The sequence below is a fragment of the Pygoscelis adeliae genome, unplaced genomic scaffold (genome assembly GCF_000699105.1).
Source record: "Pygoscelis adeliae isolate BGI_AS28 unplaced genomic scaffold, ASM69910v1 Scaffold232, whole genome shotgun sequence".
NCBI classification, from domain to species: domain Eukaryota; kingdom Metazoa; phylum Chordata; class Aves; order Sphenisciformes; family Spheniscidae; genus Pygoscelis; species Pygoscelis adeliae.
Genome location: NW_008824473.1, coordinates 2,870,300 through 2,896,922, shown reverse-complemented (window position 1 = coordinate 2,896,922; position 26,623 = coordinate 2,870,300). Strand labels below are relative to the sequence as shown.

Genomic DNA, 26,623 nt, shown 5'->3' with positions numbered 1-26,623 from the left:
TGAAATCACATGGTTTTCAAACCATCATTCATTTGTAAGACTTACCTTGCTGAAAGAATGAAGGATCTCTCTACGCTTTCAATGTTCAGTTCATTCTGATATGCTTCCTGGGTTGGCTTTTTAACCTTCAGTCGAGAGAGAAAACTTGACATTCAAACCAAGACGGTACTTTTATAGTTGCTTTAGTTTTACTTACTGTAAAATCTCTTATATTTTTATTGCAGAAGGGCTACATTGGAGAGAAAAATCTCAAAAGTAGGAGATCATACACCAGTCCAGAGGGCCCAGCTACACTAAGATTACATGCAGCCCACCATTTTATTTCACTGTGGCCCCATACAAACGCTGGAGACGTACAGGGAAGTGAAGCTCAAGAGCTGTCAAACACCTCCTGCTGTGCTTCAACATGCCCAGGCCCGTTGCCCTCTAAGCACCTCCTGCAACTGGGCAAAAAAAGGCACTGCTGCTGCTGCAGGACAAGATGTAGCCTACTGGTGTACCCCAGAGTGGGCATCTGCCCCATACCCCCAAGGGCTGGACCACTCTGTTGATCGTTCTCAGCTACCAAGTTTCAAACATAAGGAGGTTTGAAAGTTAAGAGAAGAGTGGTTCTGAGCCGCCACGAGACACCTGCTGGCAGAAGAGATTTTGCAGCTCTGCCTGCAAAAGCTTGGACCTGGGCACCGGATCTGCACCGCAGCTGGACTTGGTGCTTTTCTCTTACGGGACCGGAGACAAGTTACTTGATTCCCGAGGCGACGGTTTGTTGTTCCCACTAACTGTCATGTCAGAGAGCATGTCAATATATGGCGTGCATGTCCGTTATCACTACCCAGAGGGGCTCAGGGCTTAAATTCAATGTTTTCCACGAAGGCTCAGAAACAAAAGCCGTATCTTCCCCCAGTTAGGAGATCTCTATAAACCATGGAGATTTGATCCACCAGAAGCTTATCAGGCAGAGATGCCTAATCTCTGGGTGTGGGCAATAAAAAGCAGTTACAAGGCAAAAGTGAGGCAGTCTAAACAAAATACAGTACAAAAAATAAGTAGGCAGACTATTTCAGAGTAGGACAATACTGGACAAAATGCAGGTGAGATGATCCTGTGGCAACAGAGTTTTTTAGGGAAACCTAGATAGCAACCCCACAGGCCATATTATGCAAGAAACGTTAAGCCTGCAGGATTGCTCTGGAACATAAGCATCTTTAATATCTCTTTCCAACAATAAACATAGTTGTGTTTTGAAAATTTGAAGGCCTGCGTTTAAATAGATTTGGAGAAAGACTCATTTTCACAAGTGACTGACCTTCATTCCAGCCAACGACAGCATGTTGTTGAGTTTATACATCCCTGACTGAACTGGAGTAGTATACAACAGGGCATCATTGAACTGTAATATAGAAGCAATGCTTTTTAATGACTAAAGACTGTTTAGAGACAGATAATTTCAGATGGATTTTACTGGAAGTACAGAACTCATACAGCACTGAGATCAACTGTCCAGAAGAGCATCTTCTACTTCTTATTATTCCACTTCGAACCCAAGAAACATTTTCATGTACGAATTTAGATAACAACAGGTGTCTATTTATAGCCTCCTTGTGTAAATATACATTTGGCACATGAGTAAACAGTGCACAGATGTCAAAGATGTACACAGCTATATTGTATAACAAATTTCTTTAAAAGGATATTAAAATTAACCATTCAAACAAAGCAAAACATTCCAGAAACTCGGAGATAGCAGAATTAAGATCAGCAATTTATGATTGTAAGGACAAACTTATCCATATGTACCATGTGAATTTTACCAGTTTAAATGCGCATCTACTGTTTATTTCCTGTTCTACCAGACTTGGCTTCATTTAGGCATTAACTGAACAGCTATTAAGATTTTTTTTCTATTTTCTGTGTTGTTCAACACATGGATCCCAACTTCATTTACTGTACATAAACACAGACCAGAAAACTGAACTGTCTCTTAAGCTTTTGCTATGAGGTTCTTTGCAAAATAACCAAATGTTTCACAAGCCTTACTAAATCTTCACAACATGATCAACTGAAAAATCACTGCTTAAGTGTCTAAAGGTATAAACACTAGCCTGCACCTTTTATATCTAAAAAAAACCCCAAACAAACCCCCAAAACCCCACCACCCCAAAAAACAGAACAAAGAAAATCTGAGCTAGAGCCACTCAAATTAGCAACGTCTGATTTGGGAAGTCCAGCTTGAGATAGCACCAGATTTTTGAGAGTATTACCTGAACTGATATCATTTGCAGTTATCTCGGTGCTTTATATGCTACAAAGTCATCTTCAGAGCATAAGACAGGCACTTGCAAGCTTAGAATACATACTCCATGACTGCCTAGGGAAATATTTATTCATACTACAGTAACTACAAGCCAGATTTGAGCCAGGACTGTGGACCAATAACGCCGCAAATTACACATGGCAACAGTTGCTTTACTATCTAGATAGAAGAGACAAACAAAAGGTTCAAGTGGAAACAGAAACTTCAGAGATGAACAGAAGTTTCGAAACAAAACAGTAACAGAGACAGGAAGAGAACCCAGCACTCAACTTCCAGCCCAGTGCTCCGCTCAGGATGCAAGCGGGCTCGTGCAGGGGAAGGAGAGAGGAGGAGGAGGAGGGGAGAGAGGGAAGGGTGCAATAGCATCAGCAGAGTTGTAGGTTTCAAGATCTGGTACGGCTAAATGGGATGGAGCAACTGTTTTAGTTTTTGCACTACCACAGTTAACGTCTTCTCATAAAAGCGCTCAAATTTTAAATGAGCATTGTTCAAAACAGTACATTTTAGTGAGAAATGGTTTTCCGTTAAAATTAGTGCATATGCAACAGATGATCTCTCTAAGTTAGAACTGAGCAAGCAGAACAGCAACAACTGGTCATTTTTTCCACTACCTGAAGTTATTAGTTACTTATGTTTGTGGTGAAATATTTTAACCACGTAAAATTACACTAGTGTTAGGCACACAGCAACATATGCAGCATCTTACCAGAAAAAACATTCGTGGCTGCATGACCTTCCGGGACAGCTTCATCAGCGTTCCCTCTTTCAGAAAGACCTAGCAAATTAAAACAAGCAATTCAAAAACCTAACTTTTCAGGGCACAAGCCATACAAATGAGCTGACTTTTTCATCATCATCATCATTATTATTATGCTTATTATTATTATTACTACACTAGAAGTGCTGCAGAAATTTTGGGACTCAAGGTTCCCTTTCTGAGAAAGGCTGTTCATCCTTAGGTTTCTCTAAAAGTGGGTTTCTCTAAAAGTGAGTGTGAATGGCTGCATTACAGTTTTCCACCCTGCATTTGCAACCGTGACAAATACAAGGCTAAGCTTGAGGAAAAAAACCTGCCTGCAAGATCTGGCAAGGAATCATATTCTAAAAATTGTAGGTTTTCATCAGATAAATGTCTAAAAAAAAACCCTACACACATACGGAGAGGCAGTGTTCATTTGACTGCTAGAACTGAATAATTAAACGATGGACCATTTTGCTTCTCGGTATACGCCAGCTTCAATACTTTGCTTGCATATCATCTGTGCTGCACTTTTACTGCAATCTGCTGAATGCCAGCTGGAGAACCTACCCTTCCTGGCTGTACAATCTCATGGTGTCCATTTAAACTGTACTGAATCTGCATGAGTTTCTGGAAGTTATCCTACAGGGAGAAAAAGCAAAAGGTAAGTAAGTAATTGCCCTTGCATCCTTGACTTTAAAAAAAAAAAAAAGCTTTAATCAACCAGCTTCATAAGTCAAAATACTTACTCCCTGCTTCATGATGTCATTGGCATGGTTTGCAACTTCTATGACAACAGCTAGAGCATCTGAAGGATGAAGAAATGATGCTTTGGTTATACAGCCTAGATAGCATTGGTATTATGTAAAGCACAGGTACGATACTGACCTTCCACATCCCACCAAGATTCAAGGATCTGATTGTACAGTCACTGCATTCAGGAGCACTTCCCACAGATCTCACAGTCTTTGGATCACAGTTTAATAAGTGTGCCCTAGCAAGTCATTGCTTCAACCAACAGTGTCAATCATTTCTTACAGCTAATCAAAACAGTCCGCAAGCAAAATTAAATTCTAGTTTCTCACACAAAGAATTACTTTAATTTCAATGTCTCTACTTACAGCAGAAAAGTTAACAACATTTTTGTAGAGATTAAGTTTTTTCCATATTACACAACTGCCTCGAGTGCCAGTCATGGAATACTACCTAGAAAAATTATCCAAATCTTTGCGATTTCTTTCTTCTGCCTTTAGTTTTGCTGCACCTCAAGATAACAGTATAGAGTTCAAATTTCTAAATCTCAAACCTTTAATAGCAGAAGAAAAAATAAAGTCTCTGAAAGAGAAGAATTACCAAAGACGAGGGATTTTATTAAGTACTCATATTTAATAGCTAGCAACTCAACTGTAATATATGCTAAGGTATAACTGCAAAAATGGGTTACATAAAAGGATTATGTAAATTACTGAACAGTGAGTGTATATGAGACAGAACCCGTCCAAGCTTCTTATCCAAAAAAATCTGTGATTTACTTAAGTAGGAAAACAAAAAGACTCATTTAACTGAAAGCTAGAACAAATGCTCTCATAAAATGTAGTCTCTAAAGCATTTAGCACCTTCTGAGTAATAGAAGTGCAGTCAGGCACTTCAAATAAAGGAACTACATTTGCTTAAAAGTCCACAGAAAAGCCTACCAAACCAGGTAAAACCAAAGCCTTGGGGTTTTTTTCCAGATAATCATTAGCCTATTAGTACTGTAGAATGTATATACTTCCCTTATCATTGAGTTCATATTCAGAAAGCAACCATGTTAAAAGATAGGGCTTTCTGAACTGAAAGGTTCAGAAGGCCATGAAGCCGTATAAGAAACTAAACTGAGGTGCGAACAAAAAGCTCCTCCGAAGCCAATCTAAGGAGAATTTCTGTTCAAGATTTTCATGAACCAAGGCAATGCAAGCACAGGAGTCAAACAGTTAAAAGGCATAGCACATATCAAGCATTTGATCAAAATTTAAGTTTAGATATAGATGTCATGATGTCAACTGAGCCTGCTGAAAAATAGCTGGTGGTCTCCTACTAGGAAATGTTGGAGCTGCTCCAGTCAAAACATATCAAGCATTTGATCAAAATTCAAGTTTAGATATAGATGTCATGATGTCAACTGAGCCTGCTGAAAAATAGCTGGTGGTCTCCTACTAGGAAATGCTGGATCTGCTCCAGCTAAAACACTCCCCAACTCCCATTCGCTTGAAAGAAAATGAAGGGAAATTTAGCTGAATTCATGACAACAGGAATGAGTACCTGAATTTTTTGTTATACTTTCCTTCATCTATCAGCTATTATATCTATTAAAAACTTAAAATCTTACTCATTGACTTCAAGAAAGATTGAAGAATGTTGGAGAAAATTTGCTGGTTGTGGAAGGGAAAGTTCCAGGATCTCAGGGCTACTTATAGAGCCAAGACTAAACAAATCTAAACAACAACATAATCTATAGGGTCAATGTCCATAAACAAAGTGGTTTTTGGCAGGGAAAAGCATTCCAATTCTTATACCACTTAGCTGGAGTAATGTATTCAAATGAAGGTCATCAGGAAGAATTGTGGTGTTTGTTTTTTTTTTTTTCCGAGAATACTAACCATAACCAAACCTAGTCTTCCCCTCTCCCCCCCGCAACAGAATTTAACAACTAAGCAAAGCCAGAACGAAGTTAAGCTTAATTATCACAAGAAAGATCTTGGTGAGTAAATATTAGATTTTCTTTTCTTACCCAGTTTCAAAGATAGACTATCAAACATGTCAAATGAATAAAATTAACACTGTTACTGTTACAACTAAGCTTCTGCTTTTATCTTTGATGTATAGGAGAGGAAAATACTGTGGAAGGTACAACTACAAAAAACACAGAAGCTGGAGAAATCACAAGAAAATGTAAAGTAAAATATGTATTTAAGTTGCTCACTTTTCAAGTGGTCAATTATTTAACGTGCAGTACAAACATTAGTTTGTTCACAGCCATAAGAAGTGCAAGACAAACTTTTCTCTCTCTTAAAGTCATAATTCAAAATATTTTGTTTATATTTTCAATATACTCAAATATGTCTAAATGTCCTACGAGATTTACTCATAAATTTCACAGTACTGTATTAGCAGACAAAGCTGTAAGAAAACAAACTTGGCTCAGTGCACTGAAAGCACTCATTTATTGCAGTCCAATCAACTACATCTGCACAACTCTCCTAAAGATAATGGGCTTGCACAAATGTCACTGAAGAGACTGAAATAAGTGACAGGGGCTCATGCAAATGAAATGGAAACATCAACTGGGAGCAGTTTTAGTACTGCTGAGGCACACACATGGAAGAAGAAAACAGTCTGAATGTGCATTGCATTGCTACACTCAAGTTAAACCAGCTTAATCCCAAACTACCATGAAACACGTAGTCCTGTCCTCTTCCATCACCAACCATTCCTTCTCATTTCCTCTTATCTCCTTTCCCCGCACATGCAGGCAAACTTGTGGAAGTCACTTGTGCTTGTGCAACTTGTGACAAGTCAAACTGGAGAACTCCTCAGGTTAAATATAACCCAGAGCAGCTCCTTGATCTTGTTCACTCCTGCCACATGAACACTTGTCCTGGCACAAAGAGAGACGAGGAGGCCAGAAAGGCTCATAGTTGGGGGAGAGCAGCTGGTAGACCAGACTGCCTATCATGAAAGGTCTACAGATGCAAGGACTCTCTCTTTCAATAGCAGTGCCCAAAAATATCTGCTTAAGCTGCCTGTGGAACTTCACTCTTATCTCTTGGTTTCAACTCAAGGGTGAGCTGATACCACTGTCAGCTCCAAGCTTTTTTGAAACACAAGTTTGCAATCTTTCAGTATCTCTGCTGAGAAACGTAGAAGTAAATAGAAAACATTTATATTACTGGCTTAGAATTTTGCACGCGTTTAAAACTTAGAAACATTATCATATCTACACAAGCTGTTATTCCTTTAATCTAAAGAGACATTTACCTTGAGTATCCCTATAGTCTGCAGATTCTTCTAAAAGATTCTTTAAATAATCTGTATAAAGAAAAAAAATATATAGTTTTGTTAAAGAAATAAACAGCAGCAGAAAGTAGCAAACCCCCCTTTTTCCTTGAAATCTGCTTTTCAGGCAGACCTATGCCACAAAGATCCACTCCTTAATCTTTTAAATCTGTCAAAGTAATAACGAGGGAAACTAGCATTTCCATAATGAAAGTATATAATGATATCTTGCTCAGGGCAGAGAAGGTTACTGAAGCAGTGGCCTTCTCCGAAGACAAATGATATGTTGTATATATTATTCCAGAACAAAACAAGCAAGTGAAAAATAAGTACATACTTGCAATCATTTACATTTAAGCTGATGCAAAACATTTTGAAGATTATAGATATTTGCCTGAGCACCTAACTTGTCTATAGGAGCTAAGAAAAAGAGTAGTCCATTACAGAAGATCTGATTATGATTAATATTTTTCAATAATAAAAGTATTATACCCTCCCCCACAAATGTTCAAATAGGCATTTTTGGTTTTCAATTATAAATTTAGTTCCTCAACCACGAGATGGCACCCTCAATCCATTAAAGTCTTGGTAGTTTAAAAATCTATTTTACTTAGCTAAAATTAACTCCAAATGTATGACGATACAAGAAAACATCCCCCTCGAGTTTCCATTCCCTGGTCGAGTGTCTAGTTCACCAAAACGTACAATATCCTGTCAAAGATTAATATATATCCTCAGTAAAAAGTCAACCATCTATTCTCTACAAGCTATGGCTTTGAACTGCTTAAAATTGGAAGAAACCAAACCAGAAACTTTCAAAGAAGTATACGTTAGATTGATAATATCAACAAATACTGATTCATAATTACCTTTTAAATGAGGTATTAAGATTCTGGCAGGTCTACTGAAAACTAATCATGTGATCTAGCAAGCGTTCAATTTTAGCTTCGCAGTTGTACAAGTTTCATGTAGGAGTGAAATAATTCAACTCCCATATGTTTGCCCTACCCAAATTCATCCTTTTACTCAAGAAGGATTAGGAGCCAATTGTTCCTGCCTTCATAAGATGTCTTGCTTCATGCATGCCCCTCAGAGACCGCTCAGTGTATTGTAATCTTTTCCTTATGCAAAAAAAAAAAAAAAAGGGGGGGGGAGAGGATTATGAAACATGTTTCTACAGTAGAAATGCTATGAAGAGTGAGAAATCTTCTCACAGTTAATGAAAGCTTTGAGAAAAACAGAACTACAGGAAGAAAAATATTTGGCACTTAAATTTTATTTTTTGGCAAAGACCTAAGGGAGGATCCAAGAGAGCAGGTTGGGGTGAAGGAAGAGGAACTGGCTGGGGTCTCCTGCAGAGAAGTGGGGAGGGAGCGCTGGGAGGTCTGGCTGGCTGGGCCACAGGAACACCCACAGCTTTCTGCTCTCCTCAGAGTTTTGTCTGATCATTATCCGGCACTGGTCAACGTGTGATCTTTTAAGATAAGTCTGACATGGCACCAAAATCTCTCCAGCTACACTCCATAAATATTGCATCCTTCACGTCCCTCAAGATCTTGTGCTGTAGTAGCTACCAGACATTCCAGTGCAATATTTTGGTAGACACATAGTCCATTAAAAACAAAGTTTATCTTGCTTCACCTCAGGTTATGCTGGTAAGAAGCTGGTGTGCGAGAAAGAAAAAAAAAAAAAATCAGCAGGAGGTATTTTGAAAGGAACTGAGAAGAGTTCACATTGTTTTTAAACTTGGTTTAACCTAGAGGAACCTATGTCACGCATACAACACCAGCTGCCCGCTCCTGCCCTGGCTGCTGACGGGTGCTCTCTCAAGTCGGACCTGTGCCATACTGCCCAGGCAGAGCACCCCTGGGACTCCACCATAAAGCAAACAAGTTAAAGCTTTACAATTGCAACTTGATCTTCACCGGGGCCAGCACAAAGGACTCCAGTGGGAACCTCCTAGTATAAAGAATGAGTCCTTACAGCTTATACAGAAATACCAGCTTCTTAAAGCTGCCAACCACATGCTCACCTCTACAGGCTGGGAACAAGAGGTGAGGTGGGTATAATTTACTCATCTGCAAATGTACTGCTGGCACTGTAAGAAACTGTCCCTAGTACATGGAGACATCCAAATTAATATCGACAGTAATTGCACTGAAAACTTAAAACCAGAGACCCAACATGGGAACTAACTGTTTCTTGGCATAGTCATGCTTTAGGACGTGTTCCCCAAAACAACACCACTTTACATCACTCAAACATTTTTTTGGATGGGTATATTCTAGCATTTTAAATCATATCATCAGTGAATAGAAGAGGGAAAATTTGAAATTTTAACATAACTGCATTCATTTAAAATTCTGTATTTAAAAAGGCAGCTTTTGCATTACAAGACTGAAGCAGCCAATAAAACTTGCAACTGTAAAATCCTGAAAGTGATAAATACATAATTTTCACCTTAATACTCTCTGTGTATATCTGATAAGTGGACCACAGTTCATAGCTAAAACTCAGCTTCAGAGAAGCATCAGAACAGATAGTTTTAGTCTCTTCTGTGAATACACACTGGAAATTCTGTGCTTGCAACTACTTTCTGGAGGTACTGGTTTAAACTATACAGACAAGCGGATTTCACAGACATGAATAACACTACAGCAAAAATTTAGCAAAAATATTCCTAGATAAAATAAATACAGAAGTCGAATATTAAGGTGGAACAGTATCTACTGTCTTTGCCAAAAAAATTTTCCCCTCTGAAACGTGCTTTAGTTGTTCAGACTAGGAATACCTTAAACATACGTTCAGAAAGGCAGACTTAGAAATTAAAATTCATAACTCTGCTGGATACCCCAAAACACAACAAAAATCAACACAAAAGCACACAAGTACTGTTTCTGTGACAAACAAAATTTCCTTGTGCCCTGCTTCTATCTGACAGCAGCCAGCAATTCTCTCTTCCTTCTTGCTGGGGGGCAGTGACTATCACTTCTTCTCCTGCTAAAAATTCTCTTCTGCTTCATTAACTACTTTTTGTCTCAGGTTGTCTAATTTAATTACGTTAAACTCAAAGGAATCGTTCCCCAACACGTAATTGGCCTCAAGTCTGACAACTCTATTTCCAACCTGCAAAGGAGCAGTGTGCTCAAAGGCTTATTTTTCACCCCCCCTCAGCCTTCCCTCACTATACCCCAGCTAAGGATAATAAAAGACTCTCTCTCTGCAAACCTTATGTTGAGAAAAAGAGGAGAGAGGCTTATCCAATGACAATGAAGAGCCTGTTCATATCGTACAGTCTCAAGTCATCTACTCGGAGGTATTTGGGAGGAGAGAATCAAGTCTCCTTCATTTCTGTTAGAAATCAGAGGTCTCTAATTAACCTCCCCCAAAGCCCATCTAATATTTGCTGTATAGAGCTCGGGGCCAGTATGTGGAGAAGTGGAAGTTCACTTGCTGGACTGGAGAAGCTGTATAATTAAACAGAAACACAGCTGAGCTGCGCCTCTCCTTGGCTGATTTATGAGTCCACCTGCTCCTGCTTTTGTTAGCACAAAAGTAACTCCACTTCAAAGCCCAGCAACAATCTTGTGATGTGACCATGTAGCAGCAGGTTACCAGTACAAAGCTGTCCCACTGACACAGAACATCTAAATAGGAAGAAATCCCTGCTGACTCAGGCCTAGCAGCTTCGTTTCCTGGATTATTCTCGCTTCCCTGCTCTTACCCGCTGCGCCCTCCTCCCTCGCCCACAGATGCCCCCTGTCTTCGGCTGGGGCGGCTGCTCATCGCTGCATCTCACCCACTGCCAACAACAGATCCAAATATTTTGCGTGTTCTCCAAAGGTTTTGCAGCACAAGTTTATATAGAGATTGCTCAATATTACACAGAGCTGCTGGAAGGTAACAGAGCAGATGGGTCATCCACAGAGATGGAAGACTGAGAATCTCAAGGACAACAGAAATGCATGATAGATTGAACAGACTGAAAATGGAACAGATGCAAAATAACACTCCCCAGCCCCAGCATAATTAAATTCTTAGTCTGACCTCTTTTATTGTTCCCATAGAACAAGAGAAAATTACTTTTCTAAATCAGCAGCCGACATTGCAATCCCATTCCTGTCAATAGCATTTGCAGGTATATTAAAAGCTGGGCAGCCACAGTAGGGTCTGCAGACTGCGGACACCCACAGCAACCCCCATCACCACAGAATGAGTTTTTTCAGGTCTAAAAAGGCCTGTCCCCGCCACAATGACACTTAATGATCACGAGGAACTCCCCTTCAACATCTTGAGTTTTGTTTCAGTGCCATTCACCCCCTGACATCTCTTGCTTTGCTATGTATATTGACAATGGCATTTACTCCTCTGTTCAACCTTTTCAATTAAAACCTTTGAACTTATCCAAAGCTCCGCTGATTTTAGAGTGTATCACAAGCCTATACCATGCCCTAAGTCAGTATCCTTTTAAAATTAAGCAACACCCCAAATGCCGTTTTATGGTTTGTTTTCATCAATTAAGAGTCACTAAGATCTTCCCCTACAAAGTAGTCCATTTAATAAGGGTTTTTCACCCTTTTTTCAACACCTGTGACTTTAATGAGCTGATTAAAATGAAAACAGTCAACGTTAATAATTTGGTAACTGCTGTATAACAAGTCTATATCTCCCACAGCATCACTAGTCTAAGTACTTGCTGGGGAAATGCCAACAAGCTGCTACAGAGCCAAAAAAAAAGGTCACAGAGCATTTTATTTTGCAGTTACTACATAAACAGAGGCTATTTTTAAATTGCTCATCAAGAAGCAATGGCTTTCAAAAACAATGCCTTAAGTATTTCCAAACCCTTACAGGAGCCATCCCCCCTCTTACAACACACACATCTCAAAATACTTCACAAAGGAGGCCTCTATCATTGCCCTCCTTTTACAGAAAAGAAAGCACTGCATCATGGAGATGACTTGCTCAAGGTCACCCAAACATGCCAGTGCCAGAGCAGGGTATAGAGCCCAGATTTCCTAGTCCCAAGCCAGCTCTTCAGCCTACAATGCCCCTGTAACAAGTCTTAAGCACTTACTGATAAACATACACTAAAAACATGTGTTTTGCCTTTAAAAGAGAATGGATTTTACAGACAAAACACCTGGGTGGTGGAGAAATGGAGAAGCTATTTGCAGAAGTTCACAGCTGCATAGACATCTTTCACTTCCTTCTCCTAGCTCCAGTTTTCCATACTACCTTTTTCCTTCATTAAAAAAACCACCAAAACCCAACCAACCAAACAAACAAAAAAACCCAAAGCAAAACAGGAGCATTCCAACCCTCTAAGTAAATTATGGGCTTCTATTACCAGAGAAACAAACAGAAACCACGACAGGTTTCATGTTTTCCAAGTACTGCTGAATATATCATCAGAGAACACACCTCGCTCGTATATCTTACTGCAATCAATATTAACAAAGAAAGCCTCTAAACCCATGCCATGTTTTTAAAAAAGCTTCACATATCTGAAGTCAGATAAACACTCTTTACAGATGGATACAACCGCCTGAAAACAAGTTTCCTGGGACGTGTGAAGACTGGCTTCTTAAGCCTGCAAAAGAGCTTGACTGTACCTGTCAACAGGAGCCTGTACTGGGGAATCCTCTGAACTGGCTTGAGCAGATAGTGCTTGAGGGCCAGACTAGCACAGCGGGGGCTCATCTGAAAGAAAGACCCAAAATAAGTAACGATCGATCCTGTGGTAGTCAAGGGTTCCAGCAAAAGACAACATACCTACAAACAACTACTGACTACATTGGATGAGCTTTATCTTGAAAAGGTGTGACTACCACAGTGTTAAACACCACGCTACAGAGAAAGCATTTCCACGTGGAAGATTGCATGCAAAATTAATCATGCATTAAAAGACATCGGTAAGCATTCATACTCTGTGGATTCAAAACAGGTGCTTTTGCTTAGGAGCAAGAGAGGTGAAGCTTCCCAGAAATAAAGGAAACACTGGTGGCTAGGGCAACATGCTCCTTTGTAATCGCTGTCAGTGTCCACTAGGCAGAAAGGCAGCGAAGACAGCAGTGCTCACTGCAGAAGTTTTAATTAATCCACACCTCTAAAGACAACACAGAATTAAAAGATCCATGCTTCAAAAATGTTAATTATCTTGAGTTTGCATTCAAAATAACGTGCATCTGAAACACCAAGTCCTTAAAAAGGCCTCTTTTCTTCTTCCTGCCTTTGCTGACTCTACCTCAAGCTCTTCCTTTGTCCACTGTGAGTAGCCTTTCGAACTACTCGTAAGCAAACAGAGCAGGTATTACCCAAGGGGAAGCGCGTGTAATAAGAGGTAAATTCACAGTTTGTGTGGATCATGTGCTTAGGAAGCTTGCACCTCTTCTCTGATTTGTTTTAAGGGAGTTATGTAAAAATCTAGCAATGCTCTTAGGGACGTGAATCAGCTTTCATCTGATTGCTGCGTGTGCTGGGTTTGAAACTTCTAGAAATATGCAGAAGAGAAAATTCACTTTTTTATGTTTCCAACTGAAAGGAAACACCATTCCCATGAATAAGCTACTGCCCTATGATGTGGTAGAGAAATCAACCTGCTTAAAACGGGACAGTTCGTCGGTGCATAGTACGATCAGGAGACAAAACAAAAAAAAGCAGCTAGAGATTTTATTAATGTGTCTGATATAATTTGTAGCAAGTGCTGCATTTTCTGAAAATCAAGGTCCTTTATCATATCTCACAATGGTAGCCAAAATCACTAGTTACTTCACAAGATCTGAATTCACTTCTTTCCACTTCCACCCTACTAAGTCTCAAGCCAAGACTGAAGGAAAAAAAAAAACAAACAAAACAAAAAACCAAATTGGAGGACAGTCTCTAAAGCCTTATGGAGGATCACAACTGCTGAAAAGCCACAAAATAGCATATATCTTACAAAAGACTACAGTACCTCAAAGTCTTTGACTACTGAAGCAAAACCTGCATTCTTCTTACACTGTTCATCTAATAGTGCAACATTTTTATCAAATTCTTTGATGTAAGTTGAATACATCTTTAAGTAGGGACCCTTTTTAACAAATATATCAGCAATTCTTTGATGTTCGAGCCTAGAAACAAAAAATAGAGCAATTAGAAAGAGCTAAAAAGAGTGTACATCTTAACCCTACAGCAAAACATCTATCTTTTTCACAGTAAGATGTGCTAGTTTATGTTCTGAACAAAAAGCTTACAGTTCAGCAGATAGGCATCCATCTCAGTAGCTACTCTGAAAAACCTTACCAGGCACACCTTGACACACTAATTTAGCATTAGATGACAACTACTTAATACACAGTGTGTTTATAATGGTCTTGAACCGTTTGAACACAAGCTGGATTTTTGAGGAGACAGATCTTCAAACTTCAAGATGCAGCCTCCATCCCTTAATAGCAAGCACGGGACTACAGTCTTTACCCATTTCAGTGCCTTTGTCAGTAGGCTTTGTATAGCTGATTTAGATCCGCCCACCAGTGTAATTGAGAATGGACTTCAATGGGATTGTGGCTGTCAATCAGCGCTCTGTCTGGTTAGTAGATCTCAACTACCTTTAAAATGCAAACAGGTCTTCCGGGCAGCCTCCTTTTCCTCTAATGAAATCAGTCCGCTTATCATGCCCATGCAGGGACCAGAACTTTCAATTAAAAACGAAATTTTAAATAAAAAAGTGTGATTGCTACAAACATGTATTGACATGCCTTCTAGACCTTTCTGGATACATCTAAATGGCAAGAAGTACATCTAAATGGAAAATTATCTCCCGTACTTTCAAAGTAAATTCTGTCATTTAAGAAGGCACGTGCAACACAACAAGAGTCAAACCGTGGTCACGTGGAGTCACATAAGCCACACAGATAAATTTCAACAACATCAAAGGAGTGGTATCCCTTTATTGATAGTCACCAGTGAGATAATCGCTCCTCCAGTTCCCTCAGGAGGTCCCGATTGAGTTCGTACAGCTGAGGTAGGTAGTACAGGATCTGATTCAGGATTCTGTCCTCAATCACTGGCTTTCCAAGCTGCCTAGAGGCATGCGCCACGGCGTCCCGGAAATCCTGCCGGAGTACAAAGAGGACAGAAACCCCCCTTCCCATGAGCGAACAGCCTTCAAAGCACCGAGGCAGACAACGGGACTTCTCTCTGCAGACATTCCAGGCGCTGCTCCCTATTACCAAAGGCAAGGCGGGTACCATCTGGGTTACGTTTCTCTGCAGCTTCAACTTACTCCCCTGGGACTGCCTTAATCCCTTTGGTTTGATGCTGGGGCTTTACTTTCTTACTCCTGTATGCATAATATAGAAGTTGTCCATTATTTTTATAACATGCCCTTAAGAAATGTGCTGGTACTACATATGAGGAAACTAAGGGGGGGGAAAAAGCTTGTATCTGCAAGGGTGTTGGCAGCCTTGAGTATCTTGCTAATACTTGGGTCAAAAAGCAAAAATATTGTATCAGCTAATACAATCATAATATCTTATTTTAAAATCATACTAGTTTTCATAAGTCATCTACAAATGCCCTTTTGGACGATGTGCCTCTTGGACAAAAATGTAGGGTCACAAAAAATTACTGTATGTAGCAGCTCTTCCATATACAGGAAAATTAACATCTGACAAAAAGATACTGTAACAACATATGGGAACCATGAGATTTCAAATGTTAATGATGATCAAAAACATTGGTACCTTCAAAACGTTTACAGGAAGGAGGAAAACCCCGCTTACACTTGAAGGATCTTGTTATAGAATTTTTATGCTATAGCCAGCTCCCAATAGGACAGAGCTGAGGCTTATTGGTCCTCATTAAACTATTTAGAAATAAAATCTTGGCCCCACACAAGTCAGTATGGCCAGGATTGTATCCATATTGAAACTCAGTATCCATTACACAAGGTATTTTCCCTCATCACATGCAAAAACAACCTTTCAAAAAAGGTTAGCAATTTAGCATTTCACTTGAAAAATAACACTGTCTAAACTGACAAAAAAGAAAATCCAAATTAAGTGGTGTGCTGTATTATCGTGTCTCACATGAATTTGGGCAACAGTGCGAAAGAGACAATCCGTAATAGCTCGTTTTGAGTTGTGGTCTGCTGAAACCTGGTAACGCGTGCACAATCTATAGGTATCCTGAAAAACAAGATGTTCCTAAGTACGATGATGAGTTATATTTTAAATGTGCGTGGGGTCCACACCTGCCTTTGAAAATCTGTAGGGTCCTCAGGTTGGGGGGGTGGGGGGGGAGAAGTCCCCTCTTTCCCCCTCCTCAGGTCTACTACTACAGGTCCACTATTTACGGTCTCTCAAACTTAAGACTCAACTTTCCCCTGCCCTCTCTCGTCATTACATCAGCTCTGGGCAGCATGAGCTCCAGACACACTTTCTTGCTTTGTGACCCTCTGGGTCACGGAGGCTGTGACTGGGCAGAGTTATGACAAGAAACTGAAAGGAGATACAGGGCGATGTCTGTGATGGGGGAAGGCCGAGAACTAAATGCAAGGGAGTTAAAAAACAGATGGCGTTATTCATATGGAAATGTTCTGTTTTACATCCTCTGTGCAGACTAGTGACACATAGGTTAACTACCAGCTGCATCTTATGGGTTTTCCTGACCCTGGGGCATTGCTTAACACTGAAATGATACATGGAATTACAATGGCAAAAGCTCAAATGAGGCATTCTGGAGAGCTTCATGCAAAATGCATCCTCATATTATGATAATATTCTCCCCTCCAATCACATGCACACACAATATACTGTATGTACTTTGCCATGGGATGAAACAAGAATTTTGTCTGAATGTAATAAGGCTACTTGCACGATGAAAAGAAAAGCAGTTTTGTCTGTAGCGTAATCAACAACCCAGGCTTTTCCCTGACCAAACAATAAAAGGAGAGCTGGGAGCCAGGTTTAAGCACCAGTAGATAAGACAGGAATGTCATTTGTAATTAAAAGCATTTATTTAACTTCTAGATACAGCATTCAAAGAGTCTGCAGGATGTTTTCCAAATTCAGATTTGGTTTTTTGACTAGCTTGATCCAAAGTCCATCAGCTTCATCAGGCTTTGGATCATGCCATGAAAGACTCTATCATTAAAACAGCCAACCAAAACTGTTTCATCACCCCCTCTGTCCTGTCCCCCTCCACAACTGAGTAAACACGGAGGAAGCCCTGCAGAGAGGAAACGCAGGGAAGAAAGATAACGTGAAGCTTTCAAATGATGCAAACCAGCCTGCTAAACAACAAAAGAGCTAAACTTCAGTGCTTTTTTTTTAATTTATTTTTTAATTATCAAGTCTTCACTACAGAAGCAGTACAATGCATTTGTCACTGTAATCATATTAAGATTTATTTTTAACCTGGCAGTGGGTGTGAAGTAAGTGTCATGCCAAGTTCATCTTGAGATAAACTTAAGAGTTGAAGGCAGAGAGCACATGCCTGAGGAGTGGGGGTAGGAAAAGTCAAACAAACCTTACAAGGTTGGACTTAACAGTGTTTACACTTGAAGGTACTGGCCTCCTGAGAAAGTAACTTCTTATCCAAAAGGACAAAACAGAGAATAGGTCTGTTTTAATTACCAAACGTAAAATATGTTAACTTAAAAAGTAAGCTCTGAAATTTCACTCCATAGGGAAGGTATTCAGACAAGGACAAGTTTTTATACAAGTAGGTGAATGACTTAGAAATGAGAAATTGCAGTAATAGTCATTCAATGCACCAGAATCTAATTCCTTCTAAAACTAAATTGTTTACTGCTAAATAAAAACAGAATCGCTGTTGCAAATAATGTATACATTGCTCTGATATCTATATATACCTGCAAGAAGTGATTTGTATTACGAACATATTTAGCATATAGTACTACGTAACACTGCTGAAAAGCACGGCTTTCATCAGTCTGTTCAAAGACAGACACCTGAGTTGTCCTAGAAATTATTCTGTTTGAAGCAGTGCAGCAATCCATTACAGTGAATTTTAAAGAGAGATATTTTCTAATTAAAAATGAGCCTTTCAAATATTACAATCTTACTCATTAAAAAACCAAAACTTGCCACACTTCGGAATTAATGTGCTTATTTCACTAAAAAACACCATTTGCAACTCTATACAAGAGTTTCATAAGCTGCACGACAGAAAACAAAAGATTATGCTAGGTATACTGAATCATCCCAGCTTCTTACCAGGATAATTTTTCCTTTCAGAAGGGGGGTGGCTATTGTACACTTTCTAAAATGCTGGTTTACAGTTTCTAGTTCTACATTACATTCTGGTCCAATAATAATCTTCTGATACCACTTTTCACTGCTTAGGCAAAGGCAGTTGTCTTCACACAGCTACTTTAAGAAGACAGCACTCATCACCGTCCCTGGAAAGCACATTCTTTCCAAACCAGAAACAGTCTTAGTTTATTCTAGACTAAGACAGCATCCCACTGGGTACTTGTCCATATGAAAATCTAGTTTAGACAGTTTTAAAGGCTCCCGAGTACATATTGTTGCTGAATTACGGCCTGATAAAACATTCCCAACTTGAAGATGTTTAGGGAACTTTATTTATTCTATTAGTATATGCTCCCCCTAGAGCTGCGCAGCTTTTAAACAATATTTGAGGATGATACCACCATCGCTGCTTTTGTTTCCTCCCACCCCTCCTTCAATGCAGCTTCCTTAAATAAGCAAAGGGCCGTGATATCTGAAATAATTCTGACCCTGTTGTGAATCATCTGCGATCAGCCCACGCAGTTCCCCTCTGCAAAGGCCCTGACTCACAATCCCTCTCAGTTCTTTCCACCCAGCACGCAGCGAAGCAACCTGCCCGCGTCAGTCTAAGGAGCAAAGGTACAAGTTTAGTTGTAAACCAAAATAGGTACTGACCAGACTAAACCTTCGCTCAGCTGCTGACTGGGTTAAGTGCACCTTCGGGTATCTAATAGCTGAGTGAAGATAATTTCAAATGGGTGAAATTAAAACTTCTCCTAAATTTAACTGGAAGAGAAAGAACTACATGATCTAAACGTGGTCACGTATTTTACTCCTAAGGCTTCAACCAATATTCATCTTGGATCTGTTCTCCTAGAACATGCCATCGACAAAGCAAAAATAAGCCATAATCCCTTCCGCTGAGGTACAACTCCCAGCTAAATACACCTGCAGATAGCTCAAATATCAATTTAATTTAAGGAGAAGGAAAAAAAAAAGTTTGCGCTTGGATGCTTTTCAAGGAACACACACATCCTACGGGGGGGAGGAGGGAAGGGGAGGAAGTTTCACACTCTGGGGAACAGCCAGGCTGCTATGTGTGACAAACTGTAAACACGACTGCTAAAGACAATTTCACAAATACATTATTTAAAATATAAATAGGCAGTCTTGACTATAGTTAGACTATTAACCATAGACTGTTAAGTTAAACTATATCAACGATCAGTAACGAAGACCATGAGTAAGTGTGGATCGTGACATTTTTCAAACATATGAGACTGCTTCTGGAAAGCTGCCAAGTAGTTCCACACCTTTTTCTCAGGTAGTAAAATAATTTATAAGTGTTTAACAATATAATACAGTTAATTTTTTACAATAATCAATGACTTGACTGTGGCATATTCCCAGAATGTTATTTCAAGGAATAGGTTGGGTAGTAGAGCAATGTTTCCTTCCAAACCAAAACTATTTCATTAGCCTTTTTAATAAGATGACTACAGCTGCAATTCGTTGTCAAATGCTCCATCAGCAATTCTAAAGCACTTCATAGACTAAAAATTTATCAACATATTCACCACAGACTGCCTATTAAAGTTTTACAGTTGGAAAAAAAGGAGTTGGAGGTTGAGAGAATTTTTCACTGCCGAACAGTAGGTCAGTTGTAAGCCAGGACCAGAGGTCAGGACTTCCCTTGCTCCAAAACCCATAGCTATTTTATTCCTCAACATGCACATTACATTCTTTTTCCAAATCTACTATGAATTATTTTTCATAATATTTGGCTACAATACATAAAAAGTCTAAGTTTATATATATATTAAAAACTATATATATATAATTTTGCAAATGTCTTCTGAAAATGGAAATATATTAAACCAAAATTTCCCACTCTTGTAAGTGCCTCTGGAAGTGTTACCGTAAGTCGGCAGATGAGGAACTCTCTAAGACTCAATTTGGAGTTTTAGAAAGCAGGCATTATTTATTGCGGCGCCGGGTGCAAGGTGGAATTTCCACAAATCAAGCACACCTATGGCTAGATCACCGTTACATTTATACACAAGAATTACAAGGTAATACACTCCCAGTTACAATGATTGGTTAGTGATTTACATATAATTATAATATCGGTTGTGTCATTCTCTTCTGTTACTATGCTTGTGCAGGGGAAGGGTCTTCACCTGGGCAAGGGTCTTCTTGACCTATGGGTGTGTTTTTTAGTATTATAATGAAGGCAGTTCACTTCAGGACACCTTAAAAGTAAGTTTTGTTGCCAAGTTGGCCAGCTAGATATCTACTTTGCCAGGTTGTCAAATAACTCATCCTATATACAATAGAACCCAGGTGCTATATACAATAGAACCCAGGTGCTCTGGTTATTGTCTAGAGGGTCCAGAGAATAGGAACCTCAAGGAACACAGCCCCAGATAACAAGTAGCACAGCACCCATACATAACGCTAACATAAAACTAACTTATTAAAGTCAAGATGTTCTTATAGTTGATTATTTCGCAACCAAACGTAGAAAGATTCAGTAAAACTTAAGATAATCTTCAACAGAAGGATACACAATGCGGGGGGTGGGGGGTGGGGGTGCGCAAGGAGAGAGATGTTTGACTTCTCTGCCTTCTCCAATAAGAAGCTGATCTTGTGGCTACAGAAAAGTTGCAGGTGCCTCCTGACAACCTCCTACTTGGTCTCAGAGTGCTAATAAGGACAGAACTGAGGTCTAAGTCAGATGCACAGATCTAAAGCCTCAGGCAAATGCCCAAAGGGTTAAGTTTTTCTTTGCTCACACAGCACAACGTCATACATACACTAAGCCTTGCAAATGAAGGAGCCATCCCAAAAAGCACGCTCCTCTGCTGGACCAGAAGCCTCACTGCCCATACTGTTGCAGGAGGGGAAACAAAATCAAAAAGAGTGGTGGGTTTTGGCAAAATGACAAAATTAGGAACAAAAATGGACAAAAGAAATGACAGCAAATAAGCCAGGCAGCTTACCCTTACAGCAACAGGGTGCTGCTGAGGAGGTCCTCTCACTTGTGCAAAGCAAACCATTTCCAAAGAATCCCACAACAAAGAAGTACAAATGGCACCAATCCTGCCTTACTCCTTTTCCAGGAACGCCAGGTGTTTTTTGGGCACAGAGCATCTCAGAGAGCGGTGACAAACTTGTTTCTCTTACATCACTTATGTTTTACATCCAGTTCACCGTTCCTTTTCTTTTTTTTTTTTTTTTCCTGCAAGTGCCCTTAGGGAAGAAACAGCACTTCTCACATCTTCTCAATCCTTGTTTACCTTCTGGAGGCCATGCATGAACCATCTCACAAAGATGCATACAGATGAGCTGGTTTGATTTAAGCTCCTTTGTTTTCAGGAGTTTCTAACAGCATTTTACTGGAATCTTGTCCTCTAAAAGATCATTACAATAGTTACAGAAATACAGAGAATTCAAGATTACATCTAATGTTTGATTCCTCCCTCAAGCAACCCCATTCACCGAGTATGTTTGAGAGAGCATCTGCGTGCAAAGCCAGTTAAGTCCCTTATCTCTGTTATGACCAGCTTACTTCATATTACAGAAGTGTCCCCAAGTGTTTATCATTTTCTAGAGAACTTTTGTAGTCTGTCTTCAACAGAAGCAGCCAGGTGTACTTACAAAGTGCAACAGTGTCCAAATAGGCTGGCACCCTGGTATCTTGGAAGAGTTGCTCCACCTAACTTGACTTTGTCAATATAAAAGAAAAAAAATGCTAAAAAAAAAATCAGTGGTACTTGTAACCAGCTTGCAACCACATTGCCACCTTCTCAACTGCTTTAGACTCCACTTCAAATGCTCTAAGCAGTAGCAACTTAAAAATCTTTTTCTTACATCAACAGTTCTGTTTCCTGGCTCTACTAAGAGCCATGAGCTGCATTAACTGGCATTGGTAAGACAAACTGAGGAGAATACTATTAATTTCAGATCATCACTAATGGAATTAGTCACTAAATTTCAAGTATTTACTCTTTGGAAAACCACTAATAGATGATTCAGAAGGTGTAACGGAGCCTCACCTGACCAGCCAAATCTTTACTATGGGTAAAACAGCCCAGACTGGGGAGAATCTAAGTTTTAATTCCAGAAATCTGTCAGAGGTTGCTTGACTGGCAGTTAGTAATCCTGACACTGAAGCCAAAGTGGCTCAGTAGAGGTAAAATCAAAAGGGTAGTTTTATCAACATTTAAATATTATCCATAAGAAATATATGATTAAATAAACAGATTTAAGAATGTCTGTGACAAACATACACAAATCCTCAGGCATACCACTCTCTGTAAATAAAACAACGTGTTTCTGCAACCTTTCTCAGGTATGGCAATTTTTATTCAATGAAGAATGCACACACACACAGCGCTTCAAAACCGGTGCCCAGTCTGACAAGGACATTCACCAAGGTTCACGCTGCAGGCCAATGGACAAGTTGAGGGCAAAGTACTTCCTCCACTCCTAGCTTAGCATCCTCTCCATTAGACCAGGTTGAATACATGTCAATTGTTATTGCTAGCCAACAAAAGCATTTCTAATGGGTTTTTATTTGGCAGCTAGAAACTAGCATACTGTCATGAATAGAGCTGCGAGTTATCCATTAAAACAAAGCAAAACACATCCTACAGCACTGCACATTTACAACGTGCAGACAACCTGAAGTTTATCCCAGAAACTTCCTAAACTCCCTGCTACTTTCCCTCTCCCACATTCTTCCTCTGCTTGCCTCCATCCTCTGCACCAACGGCCTCTGCTTCCAGTACTGCACATGTTACCTGAAGAACTGGTACACTGAAAAAGCGAAGACACCTTTAAGATATAAGTTATATGCCTGAAAAATATGATAATTAAAAATCATATAGCTTAAAACTTGTTTCTTCCTTTAACCACTATTTAAGCTTGACTTCTGTACTAGAAACCATGTTCAATATAAATTACACATTGGCCGCCACTGCCTGACCCAGCTGTTAAAAACCAAGCCTCAACAGAATAAGAAAATCAATTACTAAAATGGAAGACAAAAGAGGAATCAGCAAGTGATGTGGTAAGTTTTTTGTTTCCTGAAAGATCTCCATATTACAGGACTATATACATCCATCTATAAGAGCCTTTGTTTCCAGTTTTGCAGAACATGCTTCTCAAGAGACTAAGATAGACTAATGCATCTGTTTGCAATATAACCACTTCTATTGCCCAAGGAAAAAAAATTACTATGCTTGCACTTAATAGAGTGACAAAATGGTACAAACACATATCACCTAGAAGCTGACAGAAAACACATAAAATGGAGCTAGAGAAAGCTAAATTCTTCATTAATTTGCTATTATCACCCTCTACACAGCATGTTTAACAGATGACTGCTCTGCATAAGCATGGATTAAATACTTAACCCTTGCTGTGAACAGCACATTGCATATCCTACAACCACAGCTGCTATCAGAAAGCAAGCATCTGTCAAAGAATTGCAGCCCAAAAAAATATGCTGCCATGGTGATGGATCCAACATTAGAGCTAATTAGTTAGATTACCAAAAGAACGTGTGTTTTTATTTACTATTTCTAAAGGTAAACTGTTCCCACCTCCCCCCCTTTAAAAGTTATTCTAACCAAAGATTTTATTTTGGTTGCTATGGTACAAGCTGGCTTATAAATATGATGCTGATTAACATAAATGGATATATATATTCCATTTTCAATATTCAAGCAATACCCCCACTCAGCTGGAAGACCGCATACATTAATTAAGGAGATGCAGAAGGAACCACCAAAATATTCATCCATTATATAAAATCTGAAACTTTAAACTTCTGCTTAATTAGATTAATTTTTACATTTTGAATATGTAGACACAGCAGAAAAAAGTTACATTCACTACAATAAAGCCTAAACATAGAACTTTAACAGATTAAACATAGAAGAGGAAGCTTTTTTTTTCTGATACTTACAATGTGTAAGAGCTTTAGCACATCCACAAACCTATCAGAAAAGCAAGAAAAAGCAAATAGTTACATTTTAATTGCCCAATTAAAATAAGCTGAGTAGCTGTTAAGTTTAGCATTGACACTTACACTTTCTCTGAGCTCATGATCTCCTTGGCAATATGGTAAACCTTTGTTTTCTTTCCAGCTGCCTTACTCTGAAAATAAAATTGTATGTTAGACTATGCACCTACTAAAACTGTCATAAAGATCATTTCAGGCTAGTAGTTCCTCAAATACAATGTAATTATTCTATAGTTATTTCTAATAAAAGTGTTTTATACTGCTTTGTAATCTCCTGGCTTTGAGATCTTCTGGCTTTTCAGGATCTGTGAGAAAATCAATTCAGCTTGTAGCTGGAAACAGCAATGTTAGCTAAGAGTAGTTTTTATAACACTATCAGCCTTTCCATTTACTTATTACAGGAAGCACTGAAGCCCACAACAAATGAAGCCCTAGCAAGTGACAATTATTGGTTAGAGAAAGTAGTAAAGTACAGATAATATCTGTATATTATTAAATTTTTTTCTGATTAATACAGCAACAGTAATATTTGCAGTAAACTCAAATGGGTTTCAGGAACATCTTAAAAAAAAAAAAACACCCACATTTTCTTTACTGAAAAAGATGATGAAAGGAGAGAAATATCACACTGAAGAGGAAAGTCAGCTTCTGACCATCTACTAAAGGAGTTGCTGAAAAACATAGCAACCGTACTGCAAAGCTGTAGAAGTGCGAGCCTTGTCATCTACCTGAAACACTGTGGAGATGATGATGTTTTTTATGTGCACACATTTGGCTTCCAAAAAATCAATGCTACTGTTCAACCTCAGGTATAAGGAACAGGTATAGCAAAGCAAAAGGGGGTAGGTGTCAGGATGCAAATGTTTTCGACACCGTGTAACTCCCGTGTATAATTTCCCTCAGATAAAACACCTTTCTCCATAACAGCTCTCATGGTTTGCCATATGCTTCTCTTCTGCCAGCTGTCACCACATCTATTAGATATTCAGGCTTTCATTTCAATGGGCTGCAAAGAAAGAGCGTGGATGAGGAGCACTAAAACATCACAGGATATACAACACAAGTGCGATGGAAGTCCTGGGGAGACTGTCCTGAGTATGGTAGTATAATATAGGCATTGAACAGTTTATCTAGAAAAGCAGGTATCAGTGGCATTGCGCATATGAACTTTTGGGTCAGAAGCACTAATGTTGCAAGATTCATGTGGAGTTTTAGGTCTTCTCCGAACCTATGAACAAGTCTCAGGTGCTAGAAATCAAACCATGGAACTGATGATACTCATAGGTTGGTTTTAATGTTATTGTTATACTCAAAATAAAAAATAAATCTAAATTATTTTTTCATTTGAATTGACACAGTGCCAAATTACTAAATTAAAATTAATTTCTAAATTTAATAATTGGGTGTTGCATCACATATATGCAAAATACATTATTTATTTTATATACTACACAGACAGCTTCACACAGAGCTGGGATTTTACTTCTAAAATTAAACTTATTTCCAGAAAACACTTAGATCTACCCAGTGAGGGTCAATTGGATTCAGGCGAGATTCTAACACCCATCCTCAGGCCTCGATGCCTTTTTAGAAAGCACAGCTGACACGCTCCCTACAAGACTGAATTCACAAGTAACTCAGTTATGCAGAGCAAGGTATCTGCCATCACTGTAGATGTGACAGTTGCAAATGAGATGAAAATTAGTATTTTGAGAACAAGATGCTAACACTAAACAATTACAAAATGAAATACCACAGTCTGTTTTCAACCCCATATGAAAGTCTTTTCACATACCAACTGGCACTGAAAAGGCCACTTTGCATTTGCTCAGCCAAAGATACTCTGGGCCTAAGCGAGTCTCTAATGGGAGAACCGAAGGGATACAAATTGGGCTCTCAGGCACGGCATTGGGAAGGAGCCTTGTAACTCCTCTAACGGATAAAAGGCATCAAAACAGCCAGATGCTTGGGGTAAGGGAAAATAAAAACAAGCCCAGCTGATGACCGATGCGGTGACTGCTTCATTCTCCTCTGCAGCTGCTCTCCCTGTTAGGAAGTTGGTTGTTAATCCCCAGCTGCCAGCCGCATATGCCGCAGGCGGCTGAAGCAAGCGCTGAATTACTCGGTGAAACCTGCCCAAGAAGCCTCGTAACAGGGACGCTTCCCTGTAAAACTCCATCATGAAAGGCTGAGGGCATTTCTAGAGGCACACAAGGTAAGGTAGCTTCTACACGGGTACAGTCCTGCTTAGCTGCACAGAACAA

At 39.3% G+C, this 26,623-nt stretch overlaps 1 protein-coding gene across 1 annotated transcript in view; it reads right to left on the bottom strand.

The window, feature by feature from the left end:
• FGD6 (FYVE, RhoGEF and PH domain containing 6) overlaps positions 1 to 26,623 on the bottom strand; it is a 75,587-nt gene that overhangs the window by 13,881 nt on the left and 35,083 nt on the right. The window contains 11 exon segments of the mRNA XM_009321355.1: positions 46 to 125; positions 1,307 to 1,390; positions 3,021 to 3,089; positions 3,624 to 3,695; positions 3,803 to 3,861; positions 7,071 to 7,121; positions 12,704 to 12,791; positions 14,044 to 14,200; positions 15,033 to 15,184; positions 24,303 to 24,333; positions 24,426 to 24,493. Of these exon segments, the coding sequence (XP_009319630.1) occupies positions 46 to 125; positions 1,307 to 1,390; positions 3,021 to 3,089; positions 3,624 to 3,695; positions 3,803 to 3,861; positions 7,071 to 7,121; positions 12,704 to 12,791; positions 14,044 to 14,200; positions 15,033 to 15,184; positions 24,303 to 24,333; positions 24,426 to 24,493 (911 nt within the window).